Raw genomic sequence first — 18476 nt, forward strand, 5'->3', positions numbered from 1 at the left:
TAGGATTTAGTGGCGGATTTTCTGAGTAGTATTTATTTAGGTTCCGAAATGAGAATTCTCAAATATTCAAATTGTTGACCTTTGAAACATCGTTGAAAGGTTTCCCAATTTCGCTAATATCTTCAGTATAATTTTTTTTGAATTGCTACGCATCCCTACGACTAGAAAACGGTGATCACTTGCCATGTCTGTACCCCTACGACTGCGCACATATAAAGAGAATCCCTCCATTTACCGCTTATCGCCAAATGGTCGATTTGGTTTTCCGTTCTTTGGTCCGGGGAAACCTAAGTCGCTTTATGGATTCTCCTGTGAGGGAATAGCGACCCACCAACTACCAGATTGTTTTCCGCACACATTCCCAAAGTACGGCATTCTGGGTCTTACGACCAAGTGCATGGGTGCCCATAATTGACTTTAAATTGGTATTGTCAGAGCAAATTTGTTTGGAATCTCCCAGGTAACATAAAGACGAGAGACTCCGATTTGCCAAACAAAATTACAACAAACAAGTAAGAGAGCTATATTCGGCTGTGCCGAATCTTATATACCCTTAACCAAATTATATTTAAAAATATTTTTATTTAAACAAAATCAAAATTTTTTTTTTAATGTTTTAAAATTTTTTTTAAAATTTTTTTTCCAAATTGTTTTTTAATTTTTTTTAAAAAAAGTTTTTTCAAAATTTTTTTTTTAAATTTCTTTAATTAATTTTTTTGGAAAAAGAATTTATGACAAAAAAAATGTTTGATGAAAAAAAAATTCGGTTAAAATTCGGTTATTTTTTTCCGATTTTGACCCATTGTATGTCCAACTTACTATGGTCTTATATACGTCGCACAGTGGGGTCAAATGCCCCTTTTTTACGGATTTATTAATATCTCAACAACAATAATAGCGACTCTCGCAAAATTTTACGTGGTTAGCCCTTAGACCAATCCGCATATTGTAACAAAATTTTAGGGATATAGGAGGGGGAAGTCAATTACCCACCATATAAAATAATTATTAGCTGTGCTATATCTATAGAACTACAATAGTTATGCACACTAATTTTGCTGTGGGTAACTCTAAGAACAAACTACACGTTCCGCCAAAATCGGAAGGGTATACGAGGGTGGAATCGGGATCCCCCCATACAAATGAATTATTAATTCTCCTATATCTATAGAACTACATCAGTGAGATACACTAAATTTATGCATTTTATTGATAAAAAAAACTACCATATTGTTTTAAGATGATATCATTATATTAACTAGTAATGGGCGGTTGAATAATAGAGATCTTTCCCAACTCATGACACTAAAAGACTTGCAAACTTTAAATGCACTGCTGTGAAATTTATACAACACAATATTTGAAATGAGACAATATAAAAACTACAGATCTGAACGTGAGTGATAACTGGCTCCCGATATAAAACTTTAAAATTCTCGCGATCGCGCTTACTAACATGATTTTTTTATTAAGCTAAATTGCCTGCTATCGGATGACTTCGTATTAACCACAATAAAAAACTTTTAAACAAGCATATACAAGCGTGAGTGCATGAGAGTTAAATTGTTAAAATTCCGCGTGCTATTCATTCACGATTAGAAAATCAATAGATGGAAAACTAAACTGAAATAAAGAAAAGTAATTGGTAAAAGTTTATTATTGTTTATCTCATTATAATACAAGGATATAGCCACGTCCAGGCCTCACTCACACGTGACTCTCGTATTATTAATCACAGCACTTGCACATCTCAAAAAAAACAATGACAATAACAACAACAACGACAGCAATAAAACGTTTATCAGAATCGCAAAGTGCTTTTTGATGGTAGACTTAAAGGGTGAAGCTTTTACTAATTTACATGTAACTTCTGAGGCGCAGCGATGCGCAACCTAATTTTTTCTGAAATAACGCCTATCTGTCCAGGCTTTTAAATTATATCAAATTCTCTGCCCAGCTGAGCCCAGCTAATAACTTTATGTCCATTTGAACTGACAAAATTCCTTTTTTTTTTGCACTTCCAATATAAAAACTAATATCAAAGCTACTTCCGCAAATAATTCAAATTTAAATTTAACCAAAACATATCAATAAATACCTGAACTTGATGTATGCATAATTAGATTTGTTAATTTTTTTAAATTACCTATCACAAATAGTATTTATTTGCCCAATGTTTTATTTTTTTTTTATAAATTTTTTAGGTTTTCTTCTCACAATATGTAATTTCAACACGTGACTATAAAAATACCTTTTAATATTTCACATTAATTTTTTGCCTGCTCATGTAGAATTTTGTGCTCTTTAATCTGGCACTTTCAGTTTTCACGATACTTGAAATTGGTTTTTTCAATTAATCCGCAAAATTTGTATGTTTGGCCCCTCTGTGCGTCGTTGCAAATGTCTTTGAAATATCTATCATTAGATATCCATATTGTCTATATTAATGACTTAGTAATCCAGATATAGGTAAAAAATAGGTCAAAAATCGAGGTTGTCCTAGTTTTTTCCTTATATCTCAGCCATTTGTGGACCGATTTTCTCGACCGAGCCGGAAGAATTTCGGAGATATTGATGTATGAATCGTGTATGTAAGTTATTTGGGGGCTTCGGAAAGTTGATTTCAACACACAGGCGGACAGACGGACATGGCTATATCGATTCCGCTATCTATAACGATCCAGAATATATATACTTTATGGGGTCGCAAATGAAAAATGTGGAAATTACAAACGGAATGACAAACTTATACATACCCTTGCCACTCATGGTGAAGGGTAAATTATACATCTGATACAACAATAAAATACATTGACTTTAAGTATGTTGTTGTTGCAAGGGTTAGGTTTTTGACAATTACGTCTGGTCTCTATGTTACCTAGGATGCTCTTATTAATTGCCTTTTTAAGGGTATTATAGAATTCTTCTTGCTTTCAGGGTCGGAGGCGTCCGTCGTAGATACACGTAAAATTACGTGCGCTAGTGCGAAATCTAACCTGGCGAACCGCTTAATCGCAGCCGCACTAACTAGGAGAACAGACGCTGCAATCGCTTCTCACAAATAGCTAAAAAAAAACCCTAGAACTAGAGAACGTGAGATTTGACATTCTAAACAAATTTATAAAAATTAAACTGACCTAATTTTAAAATAAAATTTATTCAACATATTTTGTGATTGTGGTCAATTGAGCCAATTTAAGAAATTCCAATGGCCGATTCTGATCCTACTTATGTGTCATACATATTTCTGAATTTAGATAATTCAAAGTAAATTTAGAACAGCAAAAGTACTTGGTCGGCATTAACGAAGCCAATCGTCACTACAAATGAATGAACGTCCACATAAACAGTTGTTTTACTCGAAAGTTTTGTAAAGACAGCAGTTAAACTGTTATAATAACAACAACAAATTAATAAATAATCATGTGTTTGTTTACCTTTTCAAGCAAAAATAATTATAAATAATCAAGTCCGTTGGCATTTGAATTGTTTACTTTAAATAATTAAAATATTTCGAAAATAAACATTAAAATTGTTTCGTTTCAACAATTAAGTAAATATTTTATATAAAACCCGCAAAACATTTTTCTAAACTATTTTTGCGAATCAATATATTTTCATTGTATCTCGTTTGAATCGCTACAGTTTTCATCAAAGGAATTTTTATGAATGTGAAAACATGTGAAATTTACAAAAATAACAAAATAAAATTTAAAAATAAGAAAAATTATAAAAGAAACAACTAAAATAGTAATAACAACAACCAAAACAAATACAACGTCAGCAGCAATTTCACAGCAGTAAAGAAAAACAAAAAAAAAAGAATTGAAATGAAATGAAAAGCATTGCTGGCTCTCAGTTTATTTGTAAGCACAATATTGGAATTTCTATAATTTTGGCAAAAGGCCAAGAATAATTTTAATTGAAATTAATAGCCAAATTCTTAAGATTCTTAAGGTGTATAAACATATTTTTAAAAATTATTTACAGAATATTCTTTTCAACATTTTCAGTTTATTTTGCGCTTCTTTTATTTCTGGCCAAAACACAAAGCATATTTATTTTATTATTGACTGGCGGATTGAGTGAGGGAATTAATGAGTGAATGAGTATGTGTATGTTTGTATGGAATTTGATTTTCATGTTTTTTTTTAGTGAATTAAAGAATGTATTTTTGGGAAATACACTTATCGATAATTATACTCTATGGAGTAAGTGGAACATCTTCATGTTTATTTTTGAGTTACTTTTGAAATACTTTTCTTTTTATTATTATGAAATGTTGAAAAATTCGATAAAATTTTATAACTCTTAATCTGAATTCTTATTAATTGATTTCTGAGTCAGATTTCTGATTTTTTGGAGAAAAAATTTTTAAATTATTTTATTTGTTATTTATATCTCAGCCATTAATGGACCGATTTTGTTGATTTTAAAATACACAATTTATCGAAAGTATAGCTGATATCTTGATACAAAATATTGGTCATTAAGATATCTGAGGACTTCGAAAAATTGATTTCAACAGACACATTTTGTTAAATAAATGTTCCTATCACGAAAATTTGGGAATAAAATATTTAGCTTTAGCGTATCCCAAAATGAAGGTTATCCCAGAGACCTACGTACGGGGCAAGGAGAGGCAAAATATCCCAACCTTATCCTTCTAATTAGTTTTTAACAGGTATTGCAACATGTGGCCTAGCGTTGCCATAATGGAATATTACGGTTTCGTGCTGGCCCCAAATTCTGGACATTTTTCGGCAATGCTCGCTTCAAACGAATATGTTGCGTTCAGCACATGTTCCATGTGATGGTCTGGTCATATTTCAGCAGCTCATAATAGATAGGACTCTTTTGCTCTCACAAATTACAGAGAATTTGGTGTCGATTCGGCTGGTTGGCCTCTTGGCTTCAATTCGTATGGCTCCCAACTTCACTTATTTTGGATGAATCCTGCTGATTACAAATGTTTTAATTGCTGCTTGAGTAGCTCCCAATGATTTTGAAAGCTCTTGTTGAGTTTTACAACAATCTTCATGGGGTAATGAATTAAATTCTTGGTCTTCCGGGTCGAAATCACCACTTCTGAACCGCAGAAACCATCTCCCGAGCGTTAATGCCGATGGAACACATTCACCATAAGCTTTGGTTAGAAATCGGTGTGCTTTAGCGGCCCTTTTTTCAAATTAAAGAAGTAAAGCAAAACATCCCGCATATGACGCCTTGTTGGCACAAAATTATAGTGTAGTATCTAAGTGAGAATAAATGACAGACATGTACCCTTCAACATGACATATAAGTTATTAAAAACCGCGTTCAAAAGATACGCCATCTATTGTAAATCCCGCATTTTTAAGTCTTATTGTTTTATTTATAGCAAAAACTTATTTTACTTAGGACAATTGAAAACAAATTTTTAGTTTTATTTTATTTGATAATGTTTGATCTTACAAAACACTTGTAAGAGTAAACAACGACAAAAAAATATTGTTTTAAAAAAGTGTTAAAGCTTCTTTCAGTAAATATTTGCCTTTATCCACATGCTGTTCTATTACTTTTACCACAACTGTAGGGTAATATATATTTTTTCACCTTTGATAAAATGGTAAAAATGGCGTTCCTTCCTTATGATGACCATGAAATATGTTAATGTTCATGAATATTTCTATTTTTTGCTACAGACAAATAAATATTTTAGAAATCAATCATCAATAGAAATTTGTAGAAAATACGCTACAAGAAAAACTGTCAAAATTTTTCGTTTAAAAACAATTAAAATTGCTATAGTCACACCTGCACAAGAAAAGAAAGAAAACAATTACTTATTTAAATATAAAATGATTTAAAAGAAAAATATGTCTGTATGTACAATATTATAAAAACCAACAACTTTTAAATGTATCTAATACAAATTCTGTAATGCTTTAATTGTTTGAATTTGCGGCACAACTAGCGTTCATTACGGCATACATAAGATACAATACTTTTTGCTCTGAACACTAAATGAAAATGACATGACATTGTGAATGATGTTTAATATAATACGAATCATACCCATCTGGTGACTTACACTTTCGGGTGACTTACACTTTGTAAAAACTTCATGATCATATTAATAGTTTTTTGTTTCTAAACATAGAAATATATGTATATCAATTTCTGTTTTATTTTTAAGCCAGTAAGAGAGTATGGTCGGTCAAGCCCGAAAGTATGGTTAGTCATAGCTCCCATATACAAGGTGGCGCAAAAGTAAACTTCCGATGTTTTTTGGCTGTAATTAAAAAAAAAAAATTAAAAACTTTGATTCTTCTTGTGGATTATTTTTATTTGGTCTATTAATTTTTTTTACATCAAGTCGAGAATATGATGTCATGTAAATGGCCGCCGCACAGTTGATTGTCATTTGAGCCCTTTTTATGGCATTTTCCATCACTTTGGCCAAAACTTCTGGCGATAGGTCCTCACATTCTTGACGGATATTGTCTTTAAGAGCTGCAAGAGTCTGAGGCTTGTTGACATAAACCCGCGACTTAAAAAAGCCCCACAAAAAGAAGTCTGAAGAGGTCAAATCAGGCGATTTTGCTGGCCAGTGCAAATCGCCAAAACGGGAGATTAGGCGCCCGGGAAATGCATCCTTCAGCATATCGGTTGTGGCACGTGCAGTGTGAGCCGTTGCACCGTCCTGCTGGAACCACATGTTTTCCAATCCCAATTCATCAAGTTGCGGCAACAAGAACTCGTTTATCATTGCTCTGTAGCGCTCACCATTCACAGTAACCGTTTGGCCCGCGACGTCTTCGAAGAAAAAAGGTCCGATGACTCCTCCAGCGAAAACAGCACACCATACAGTGACTTTGAGCGGGTGTAATGGCTCTTCGTGGGTTACACAAGGATTTTCAGTGCCCCAGAAGCGTACATTTTGCTTATTCACGTACCCGCTAAGATGGAAATGAGCCTCATCACTCTTCTGCGACGAAATTCACGTTGTGCCAAAGTCACCGACCGATTATTGGTCAAATAAATAGTCAGCAATATTCCGCGTTCTGGAGCAGTGTAGCGTAACATTGTTTATTAACGTGTATTTCGCATGTGTTTACTACACAAATGGCAAAACAGAACTGACATTAGGGGCCAATCGCAAAATTTATAGCATTTTCTAATAGGAGGATTACTTTTGCGCCACCTTGTAGATTCGCTTCGGAAAATCACTTTAACGTGGTTTCACTTTAATGTTGGTATACACACAAACTTCAACATAGTTAACTTTAGACATAAATCACACGACCTAATTTCATGGTGATCGGTCCATAATTGGTCATAGCCCCCATATAAGGCCCACTTCCGAAAATCACTCAAAAATATAAATTATTGAAATTTTAAAAGAACAATGTTTTTGCTCTTTTACTTAGTGTAGGGTATTATATGATCGGACTTGACCGACCATACTTACTTGTTTTCTTTTATAGAATTTTTTCGGGACTATATACAACTTTTTTATGATGAGGAAAGAGAGCTTAATGCAAAAGCGTTTTTTTGATTTTATATGTGGAAATATTAGTAATTGTAGACTTTTCCATGTTAAACAATTTTGTAAAAAAGTTTTGCTATGAAACAAACGTGAATGGAAGAAAGCTGATGGGCTTAATTCTAAAATCGATATAACTAAATTTATTTGAGATGCCAAAGTCCAACCAACATATTGGATAAGTAAATAACGATACCACGTCCAAAGATATAAGAGTTTCATCTTCGTACAATGTCAGCGTGTCCAGTTTTATTTTTATACCCTTCAGCTTCGTGAGAAGGGTATATATAAGTTTGTCATTCCGTTTGTAATTTCTACATTTTTCATTTCCGACCCTATAAAGTATATATATTCTGGATCCTTATAGATAGCGGAGTCGATTAAGCCATGTCCGTCTGTCTGTCTGTCTGTCTGTCTGTCTGTCTGTCTGTCTGTCCGTCTGTCTGTCTGTCTGTCTGTCTGTTGAAATCAGTTTTCTGAAGACCCCAGATATCTTCGGGATCCAAATCTTCAATAATTCGGTCAGACATGCTTTCGAGAATTTTGCTATTTAAAATCAGCAAAATCGGTCCACAAATGGCTGAGATATGAGGAAAAAACCAAGACAACCTCTATTTTTGACCTATTTTTTACCTATATCTGGATTACTAAGACATTAATATAGACAATATGGATATCTAATGATAGATATTTCAAAGACATTTGCAACGACGTATATAAGAATATAGTAAGTTGGACCTACAATGGGTCAAAATCGGGAAAAAAAATTTTGAACCCGAATTTTTTTTAAAAAAAAAAAAAAAATTGAAAAAACAAAAAAAAATTTTTTAAATTTAAAAAAAAAAAATTTTTTAATTTAAAAAAAAAAAACTTTTAAAATTTAAAAAAAAAAAATTTAAATTTAAAAAAAAAAAATAATTAAATTTAAAATAACAATCGAAAAATTGTTTTTTTCAAATAATTCAAAAAACAACTGGAAAAAAAATTAAATTTTGTTTACCTAAAAATATTTAAAATTTTGAAGTATAATTTGGTGAAGGGTATATAAGATTCGGCACAGCCGAATATAGCACTCTTACTTGTTAATTCTAGGAAGTTCTTTATATTATATTCTTCTTGTATAATATTTTTCAATATATTTTGATAATTCATAACAGGATACTCCTACTGATAAGTATATTGGATGAAGTGGATTATCAGGTTTATAAATTTTAGAAAGTCCATAAAGTCTGAGAGCCGTTGCTGCTTATTTTCGGAAGTGGGCCTCATATAGGAGCTATGAATAATTATGGACCGATCTTTATAAATTTTGGTGAAATGACTTTGGCATACTAATATGTTTAAGAGATTTAAAATTTAATCAAATCTTTAAAAAACAGTGTTTCAAAAATCATTGAACTATCTTTAACCGTATTTAAAATTCAGACTTTAGTCCCTCTAGAATCTAGAATCTGCACAGTGTCAGATTTGTATAATCTAGAGTCTGACACTGTGCAGGTGCCGAACTTCGAATTCGATATCAAGTAAAATGATTTTTAATTTTCTTTTTTTTTCTAAATTTGATCATCATATCATTATCATTCGATCACGAATGCGGTAATTTAGTCCCAGGATATTTTTTCAGTACGATAAATGTCCCTTAAGGCCCTTTTAATGTTCAAGTTGAAGTATTGTATAAGTACCTACGAATTGTTGACATTTGTTGACATTTTCTACAAACATACATATTTAAAATAGCTGTGTAATACAATAATACAATCATCTGACAAACCAAAATAAACTATTGTTTTGCTCTACAGTAGAATGTTAATTGTTTGTCCTAAAGTTCATAACAAGACACCTGCTTACATGTTCAGTACGAATGGGAGGTTCTATAAAGCAAATATGATCGATACAATCACAAGAACTTACGTCGATAAATTCTTTTTATATTTTTCTGTTTTATTTTAATATCAAAAAACAACTTTGACTTGTGATTTTGGCACCTAAACTGACATTACATCTGCATGTTTACCTGAATTTGTATGAATATTCTTAAAAATTTTACGAGTGTTAGAAATTCCTGAACGAATCAATTATAATATTGTTGTTGTCAACATGTACGTGTATGACATGCTGCCAACAATTCACCACTTCTATTTCACCCACTGTTTAAAAGCCAAATTATTCACCACCCCCTCGGCCAGAGGTGTTCACTCACTTGCTGTTTTAGTTATTCATTCGTTTTGGTATGTGTGATGTTCCGTTCGAACACAAACACCACCAGCAGCAACAACAACATTAACAAAAGAACCAAAAAATTAAACGAAATATTGAAAAAAGTTTTATACGAAAATTTACGTTTGTTTTAAAACAAACCGATGATGAACAGTCAGTTTTTTAACGCAGAGTAGAAAAGACGTGCTAAATAAATATTCAAAACTTTAAACAAACATTCGAAATATTTGAAATAAATTAAAGCGGTTACAAAAACAAAACAAAAATCATTAAATAAATAAAATCGTTTAATAAATTTTATAATAAAATAAAAATAAATAAATAAACAATTATTTAAAATGCAAGTTTTGGAACAAAGAGAATCAATACTAAATTCGACAAATGAAATATTTGATGGCTGCATACAAGTGGAAGGAATTAATCCAAAATTAGATGAAAACAATAATCAAAGGTATGCAAAACCAGAAGAATAAACAAAACACACAATCAATAAATCATTTTTAAAAATTTACCATTTTCACAAGAACATTTCTGCCAATAAGTGAAAGTTTAATTTGTCAAGGAAAAATGAAATGTACAAAGACAAAAACTAAAAGAAAAAAATTAAAAACTATGCATACATTTGGCCAAATACCAAAAGAATTTTTACATCATTCAGAAAATGTCTTTTTTATTAGTCAGCATTTATGGTGTGTGTGCGAATTTTCCTCGTTGTGTGAAAAATTATAAACATTTTTTTGCTCTTTTCATTCTGTCTTTTCGCTTTTTTTCTTTTTTTGTTTGTGTTTTTGTAAACAACCCTCAATCAACGCAATAAACAAATGAAAAGAAAAAAACTAGAGGAAAACAAAATTTTGTTGGTTGCCAACAAAAGTGGAAAGACATTCCATTCTACTCCTCCAACATCCAACTGGCGACAAGAACCGTCAACTGCCAGCCACCAACAACAACAAAATTCACCTGCCATGTCTGTATTGAGAACTCATACGCAAAAATTCCATTCTATTTTTGTAAAAATTCAATTCAAACTCAATTTTTTACATCAAATGTTTATTTCTGTTTATTTTTTTTGTTTAAATTTATAAGTGAATTTATATTCAAAACTATTTCCATCCAATTCAACCACCTAATGACGTAGTTAATTCATTTAGTTGAATTGTTAACACTTCTCTATGCATGTTTGAATCAGGAATGGCAAAGTCGATACGATCGTACTTGATTTCTTGATACTATTTCATATTGAAAAGTACTATGGTACTTACGGGACTCAGTTGATAATTTCAAAAAATGTTTAGTATTTTATCTTCTATATACATATATAAAAATGAAATGGTCCGTGTATGTAATGGCATCACGTCTAGCAGAACGGCTGGAGCGATTTGGCTGATTTTTTTTTATTTGATTCAAAATTTTCAGGAGATGGTTTGTAAAGAACAAAAATTCCGGGTAAAACTCGGAAATTCTTTTTTTGTGAATCCAGTCAACTGTAATAAAAATATCCCTAAAGTATGCAGTACAAATTTAGATATTTTATTTGCAAATAAATAAGAACTGGCTGGTGTGTGTGGGTTGGAGAAACTTGAAGAACTAACATTAGTAAATGCTACCGGGCTACTAGTATGTATATAAATACTAATTTACAAATTCCTATGGACTTAGAACGATTTGCTGCTAAATATTTTCATGTGAATAACTGCGTTTTATATTGTACATCGAAAATCTTCAGTATAACATAATTTTCTCTAGAAAAATCTTGTGTATAACAGCATTTCTACAGAAAATATTTTGAAATGAAAAACTTCAGTATAACAGAATTTTTTCTTAAAAAATCTTTTGTATTACAGTATTTTATATAGAAAATCTTGTATACAACAGTATTTTATATTGAGAAACTTCAGTTTAACAGAATTTTCTCTAGAAAAATCCTGTGTATAACAGTATTTTCTATAGAAAATCTTGTGTATAACAGTATTTTATATTGAAAAACTTCAGTATAACAGAATTTTTTCTAAAAATACTTTTGTATGACAGTATTTTCTATAGAAAATCTTGTGTATAACAGTTTTTTCTATAGAAAATCTTGTGTATAACAGTTTTTTCTATAGAAAATCTTGTGTATAACAGTTTTTTCTATAGAAAATCTTGTGTATAACAGTATTTTATATTGAAAAACTTCAGTATAACATAATTTTTTCTAAAAATACTTTTGTATGACAGTATTTTCTATAGAAAATCTTGTGTATAACAGTTTTTTCTATAGAAAATCTTGTGTATAACAGTTTTTTCTATAGAAAATCTTGTGTATAACAGTATTTTATATTGAAAAACTTCAGTATAACATAATTTTTTCTAAAAATACTTTTGTATGACAGTATTTTCTATAGAAAATCTTGTGTATAACAGTTTTTTCTATAGAAAATCTTGTGTATAACAGTATTTTATATTGAAAATCTTGTGTATATACATTATTTTATATTTGAAAACTGAGTATAACATAATTTTTCTATAAAAATCTTTTGTATCACAGTATTATATATAGAAGATCTTGTGTATAACAGTATTTTCTATAGAAAATCTTCAGTATTACATTAAAATGTACTATTTGAATATTATGTTCATTTTGAATATGTATTATGAATCATTTTCCATCTCTGGTTTGAACTAAACAAACTAAAAATAATTTTAATAGATTCCGCCAAAACGAAATGTTTATGCTCTTTCCAAGTTTTTCTCATTTTTATTTTCCAAAAAGTCCCCAAAATTTGTCATAATTGAAAACCAAAATGAAATAAAGAAAAATTGTTACTCATTTGTGCGATTATAGGGGAAAATGTAAATAAACTTGAACATACTGTTGCATTTACTAAGAGGGTGTTACAACCATGCCCTTTAAAAAATTGTCGTTTTTAAAAACCAAGCAAGAGTATTTTAATTGGCTTCGCCAAATCTTAAACTTATATATTCTGGATCGTTATAGATATAGACATTTTCTGAGTCGATATAGACATTTCGTGTGTATGTTGAAATCAACTTTCCGTAGCCCCCAAATAACTTACATGTATACATGATTAATACCTAAATATATCCGCATAGACCCGGTTCGGTTCCTATTTTAAATCAAGAAAATCGGCTGAGATATGAACAACAAGAAAAAACCAACCTCGATTTTTTACCTATTTTTTATTTATCTATTACTAAGTCATTAATATCGACAATATGGATATCTAATATGTAAAAGTAAGTTGGACTTACAATGGGTCAAAATCGGGAAAAAATATTTCTTAATCTGAATTTTTTTCACCAAAAAAAAAAATTTTTGTCATAAAATATTTTTTCACTAATTAATTTTTGAACAAATTTTTTTTTGCCATAACTTTTTTTCGCTAATAAATTAAATAAAAATGTTGGTTAAAAATTTAAAAAAAAAAACATTTGAAAATTTAATATTAAAGTATAATTACTTGTTTAAAATCAATACTTCGTGAAATTTTTTTTATAGTTTTTACGTACCAAATTTAGATTTTGGTTAAAAAAATATTTAATCACTTTATAATCATTTGAAATATCTATTATGGAGTGATTTTGATGATTTCCAATAACAAAATTCTAACAGTCAGATATCTGGAGCCTTCGGAAAGTAATTTAATATACATATGTACATAATTTTATCATTTTTGTTCCATTGTTATAAGTATTTGAAAAGTACAATTACTTATCTTCTGTGTTTTGTCAGTTATTTATCATAGGTAGAAGAATATAAAAAAGTTCCATAAAGTCTGTCATTGTGACTCATTTCGGATCATATAATCCATCTAATTTACTTTTTTCAGGTTCATTATTATAGAAAACTGAAAAGTGATATTAGATCTTGGTTTTTTTGGGACCATATGAAGGAAAAAACCCTTCATTCAGAATATATTGTAAAAGTAACATTAGAAGAAAAAGTACCAATTTCTCGTTTTAATGGTACTAAACTATACAAATGTAAACTATACAAATGTACTTTAATTTACGTACCACGCACATGAAAAATATTGTGGAAAAGTACGAAACTGTTTACCCGAATTTAGCCCTATCTACTACACCTTCGCTATCGAGTTCCAAATAACACTCTGGTAATAAATTTTTGTACGATTGGAGGTGCTAATGTTTCAAGTTTTATCCCGGTTTTCCCGTTTTTGGTACTATTACTTCCCCCATTGATTACAAATTTCAATATCTTAGTGGAAGCTCAAAATTAAATATTCACTTATTTATGACATATTGGCATAGAGACAAATATTTAATGAAAAAAGTCCTTAAAGGTTTTGATAAATGAAGAGCAAATTTGAACATTTTAATTTTCGATTCGATATATCAAAATGGAGCACAAAATTTGTAATACTCTGAATTTAAGTTCTCACACTTGACATACAATTTCTGAATACTTAGGTTCTCTTCTATGAATTTCACAAATTTCAATGAGACCAGTATTTAAAAGTAGTTAACATAAAATTGGGATAATTTAGTTGACAGCTTTAGGCAGACCACAGATCAATTAATAACGAAACCAATTCAAAATTTTCTGTTTTAAAAAAATCCTAAGCTGTTACAAATCAGTTGACTAAACAAAGTATGTACAATAGCTACATATTCTCAAATAATATGAATGTAAAAATAAAACACAAAATACATTAATAAAAAATATATTATGCCATTCTATTTGTTGTTTATTATTTTCAGTAGTACGTTATATAGTAGGGAGGGGAATACAAAAAGCGGGAATATAAGAATTCTTCATTCCATTCAAGTTTTAAACAAAACAATTCTAAAATAGCAACTACAAATGCGGGGGTGAGTGCTTAGTGTTTATTCGATGCTTTGCTCATCGGTACCAAACAAAAAACAACACAAAATTCTGAAATTAAAAATCAAAAACACAAATAACTTAATCATTATAAGAGAAATTGTTTATTTGACGTCAGCCAGGTTGGTATTTGTTTTTCTGGACCAAAATAAAATTCTACACATTGTACAACGTAATTCATAAATGTTTATTTACCACCTCTATAACAAAGCTAAAAATAACTTGTAAATTTTATTTTTAATTTATTTGCAGTTTTCCACTTAACACCACTGTGCCTAGTTTTCCGGGAGTTTCACAGCTATTGCCCAGTCTGTATTTGTGTGGCGCCAGTGTTATTACACCCCAGATTCTAACACAATTGGGAATTAATTTTGTCATCAATGTGGCCTCTGAACTGCCAGATACTCCCCTACCAACAACAACGAAAATTTTATATTTACGCATTAATGTCCAGGACAGCACTCACACGGATCTATCAAAACATTTCGACGAGGTGGCGGATATGATTGAGGAGATACGCCGTAATGGTGGCAAAACCCTGGTGCATTGTGTGGCGGGTGTCAGCCGTTCGGCCACCTTATGTCTGGCCTATTTAATGAAATATGGCCACATGAATCTTAAAGATGCATTTTTGCATATCAAATCTATACGTCCTCATATCAGGCCAAATTCAGCTTTCTTCCAGCAGCTACGCTGCTATGAAGAACAACTATTGGGTTTGCAATCGATTAAAATGATATTCTTGGAATGTCTGCAAAAAGAAATTCCCGATGTTTATGAAGCTGAATACCGTCCAATGGAGGAATTCTATCAAAGGCAGCGCACCTTCAGAAGACGTCATAATTCTGAACCTGTTAAAACATAAAACCTCAAAAAGAGTTTCTCCAAGAACAACTCAACACAATTTAGCCTCAACAAAAGAAACCACAGGGATGTGAAGAGCTTTCAGCCGGAAACAACATAACATTGCAAAGTATCTATGTTCTGTTATTTGTTTGTTTTTTTTTAGTATCGAAAGCTTCAAATTTGCAGCGTGATTCTTAGTCAGCAATGACGGACATTGTACTCACAAAATGATGATGCAACGATTTGTATGTGTTTGTGCATGTTTTTATAAAAAATAGCAAGATTTTTCACCAAATAAACCAATGTAGCACAAATAGTCACGAGTTCACTAAAAGTAACCACTAGATGAGAATGCACTCTTAAGATGTTTCCATAAATGTTTAAAAATAATTTTCTAACTACACTTTTTTTTATTATTATGTAGATGAAACATGGTAGAAGAATTTATGAATTTTATGTAATTTTAATAAATTTTTATTTAAATAAAATATTAAAAAAAATCTTAAATTAAAGCAAAAAATATTATTAATTATAACACAAATGAAGAATTAAATTGAACCAACCAAAGACCAATTATAAAAATTAAATGGCACAAATTAAACAATGCACTATTAATTACATTAAAACCAAATTAGAAAATTCCAAATCTTTTTTATAATCAAACATCTGACCCTAGAGAAATACACATAAAAAACACTCAAACAAAAACATTACTCAAAATAATGTTTTTGTTTTCACTAGGTTTTTTTACTTATACATTCTCACCTCATAGGTTTTTGACAACTGAGTTAGGTCTTTAACAGAAGAGTTTCCGATCTATATATATTTATCTATGCATCTGAACGACACCGATTTAATTATTAAGTATTTTTATTTCATACAAATTTTAGTTTTGTTACGTTTTGCCCTAAAAATTATTCTCATTCTCAATCCAGATATATTTTGCGTCATTGACATAAATATTTGTCATTCTTTAAAAATATTCCTTTTTAAATTTATGTCGTTACTAATTCGTATAGCACATAAATAAAATATAAACGCTTCTTTATGTTTTAGATTATTTTATATACAATTTTTCAAATACAATCGGACACGGTTATAACGAACTCGAAAGAACCGATAATTTTAGTTCGCCATAAACATGGTTCATTATATTTGTACATATTATAAAAATGGTACAAATTCAGAAATATTTCAAAAAGTGTTTGCTATTGACATACATAATTGATCAATTCATAAGGTTTCCTATCATGTCATATTGTCATAATGTCCTAATATTTCAAAATGTTGTTATTGCTTTTCAAACAAAAAATTTTCTAAAATAATACTACTCTGTATGGTACACAGAGAAAACAGATTCGTGGTAGCAACCGAATTTGTAGCCAATCGAATGATTCTGTCTTAGTGACCGAATTTTACAGTTGTGGGCACAAAATGTTAAAATTGGTAAAATTGGATCCGAAAAATTCAATGTGTGTAACCGAATCATTCGATTGGCAACAAATTCGGTTGCTACTACGAATCTGTTTTTTCTGTGTATGTTTATGTTTATCGTAACCAACCAGCAGAATCCTGCGCCGAATGCCTAAGATTCGGTTAAGCCGAACAGGCGAGTCGTGAATATTAGGACATTATGACATAATAAGAGACCTTGTGAATTGACCAAATATGTTATAAACTACTCGCAGAGTCAGATTTGTATAATTTAGAGGGATTTTTATGTTTTTTTTTTTTAATTTTTAATTATGCCCAACTCAAATTCACACTAAAAATTTAAATGCATAAAGTTTCTTATTTTATACCCATCACAATGAGTGGCAAGGGTATATATAAGTTTGTCATTCCTTTTGTAATTTCTACATCTATAGCCAGTCCGTCTGTGTCTGATACATCATAATATCGGGAATTCTTCCGCCTAGGTTGCTATTAAAAATCGACAAAATCGGCTCATAAATGGATAAGATATAAGGAAAAATCCGGGACAACCTCGATTTTTAGCCCATTTGTTATCTATATCTGGATTACTAAGTCATTAATATAGGCAATATGGATATCTAATGATAGATATTTCAAAGTCCATTGCAACGATGCAGATAAGGCTATAGTATGTTGGACCTACAATGGGTCAAAATCGGGAAAAAGTATTTTTAAATCCTAATTTTTTTGTCTAAATTCTTTTTAAAAAAAAAAAAAATTTTAAAATTTTAAAAAAAAGTTTGGAAAAAAAGAAATTTAAAAAAAAAATTCAAGGAACAATTTGAAAAAAAAAATTAAATTTTGTTTACGTAAAAATATTTAAAAAAAAATTATTTTAAATAAATTAAAATTTTTTTTTTTTTTTAAATTTAAAAGATTCGGCACTCTCTTACTTGTTTGTATTAATTTTAGTAAGATAATTATGGGTGGATTATGTATAGCAAACTTCAGTTGCTCCCAAACTCAAAATAAAACTCTGAATACCTACACCCACAAACTATTTCACCACATATAGCCAACATCGTTTGCATTTGGTTATTTCTCATGATGACGATATGCATAAATTTATGGATACATTTTTTCGGGGGTGAAATTTGTATTTTGTTTTTTATTTATTTATCAGTATCTGTATATCGATGGCTTAATATAAAAAGGCCCTAACTCGTGATTTTTTAAGTCTTACCATTTATCGAAAATCTGGACTTACAAAAAAACACGAGTTAGGGCCTTTTTATATTAAGCCATCGATACATACATACAGACTATGATTTATTTTAATACACTAGAAACTTCAAATTATTTTTTGTTGTGCAAAATTCTATAAAGGATTTCGATTATGTTTGGAAGAGCAGATTAATTTTGCTGATGTTGAGAAAAACTCGAGTCAAAGTACCATTAAGTGCATAGTTAGTGTGATGATTAGGGACCTTAAAAGTATGAACTAATCTAAGGCTTCTTGGAGGTACTACAAAATGACATCAAGTTATGTCAATCCATGGAGCAATTAATTACATAAAAAACAAGAAAAATAAAATGTATTTGACGAAAAAGACGTATCCACTA

The 18476-nt window shown here is 30.3% G+C and overlaps 1 protein-coding gene across 1 annotated transcript; it reads left to right on the forward strand.

The window, feature by feature from the left end:
* Nucleotides 1-9850: 9850 nt before the first annotated feature.
* On the forward strand, nucleotides 9851-15957 carry LOC135953806 (dual specificity protein phosphatase 18). The gene is made up of 2 exons (XM_065503812.1): nucleotides 9851-10196; nucleotides 14844-15957. The coding sequence occupies exons 1-2, from the start codon at nucleotides 10084-10086 to the stop codon at nucleotides 15454-15456; spliced, it is 726 nt and encodes a 241-aa protein (XP_065359884.1). The 5' UTR covers nucleotides 9851-10083; the 3' UTR covers nucleotides 15457-15957.
* Nucleotides 15958-18476: the final 2519 nt, after the last annotated feature.

This window comes from Calliphora vicina, chromosome 3, assembly GCF_958450345.1.
Source record: "Calliphora vicina chromosome 3, idCalVici1.1, whole genome shotgun sequence".
Lineage (NCBI taxonomy): Eukaryota > Metazoa > Arthropoda > Insecta > Diptera > Calliphoridae > Calliphora > Calliphora vicina.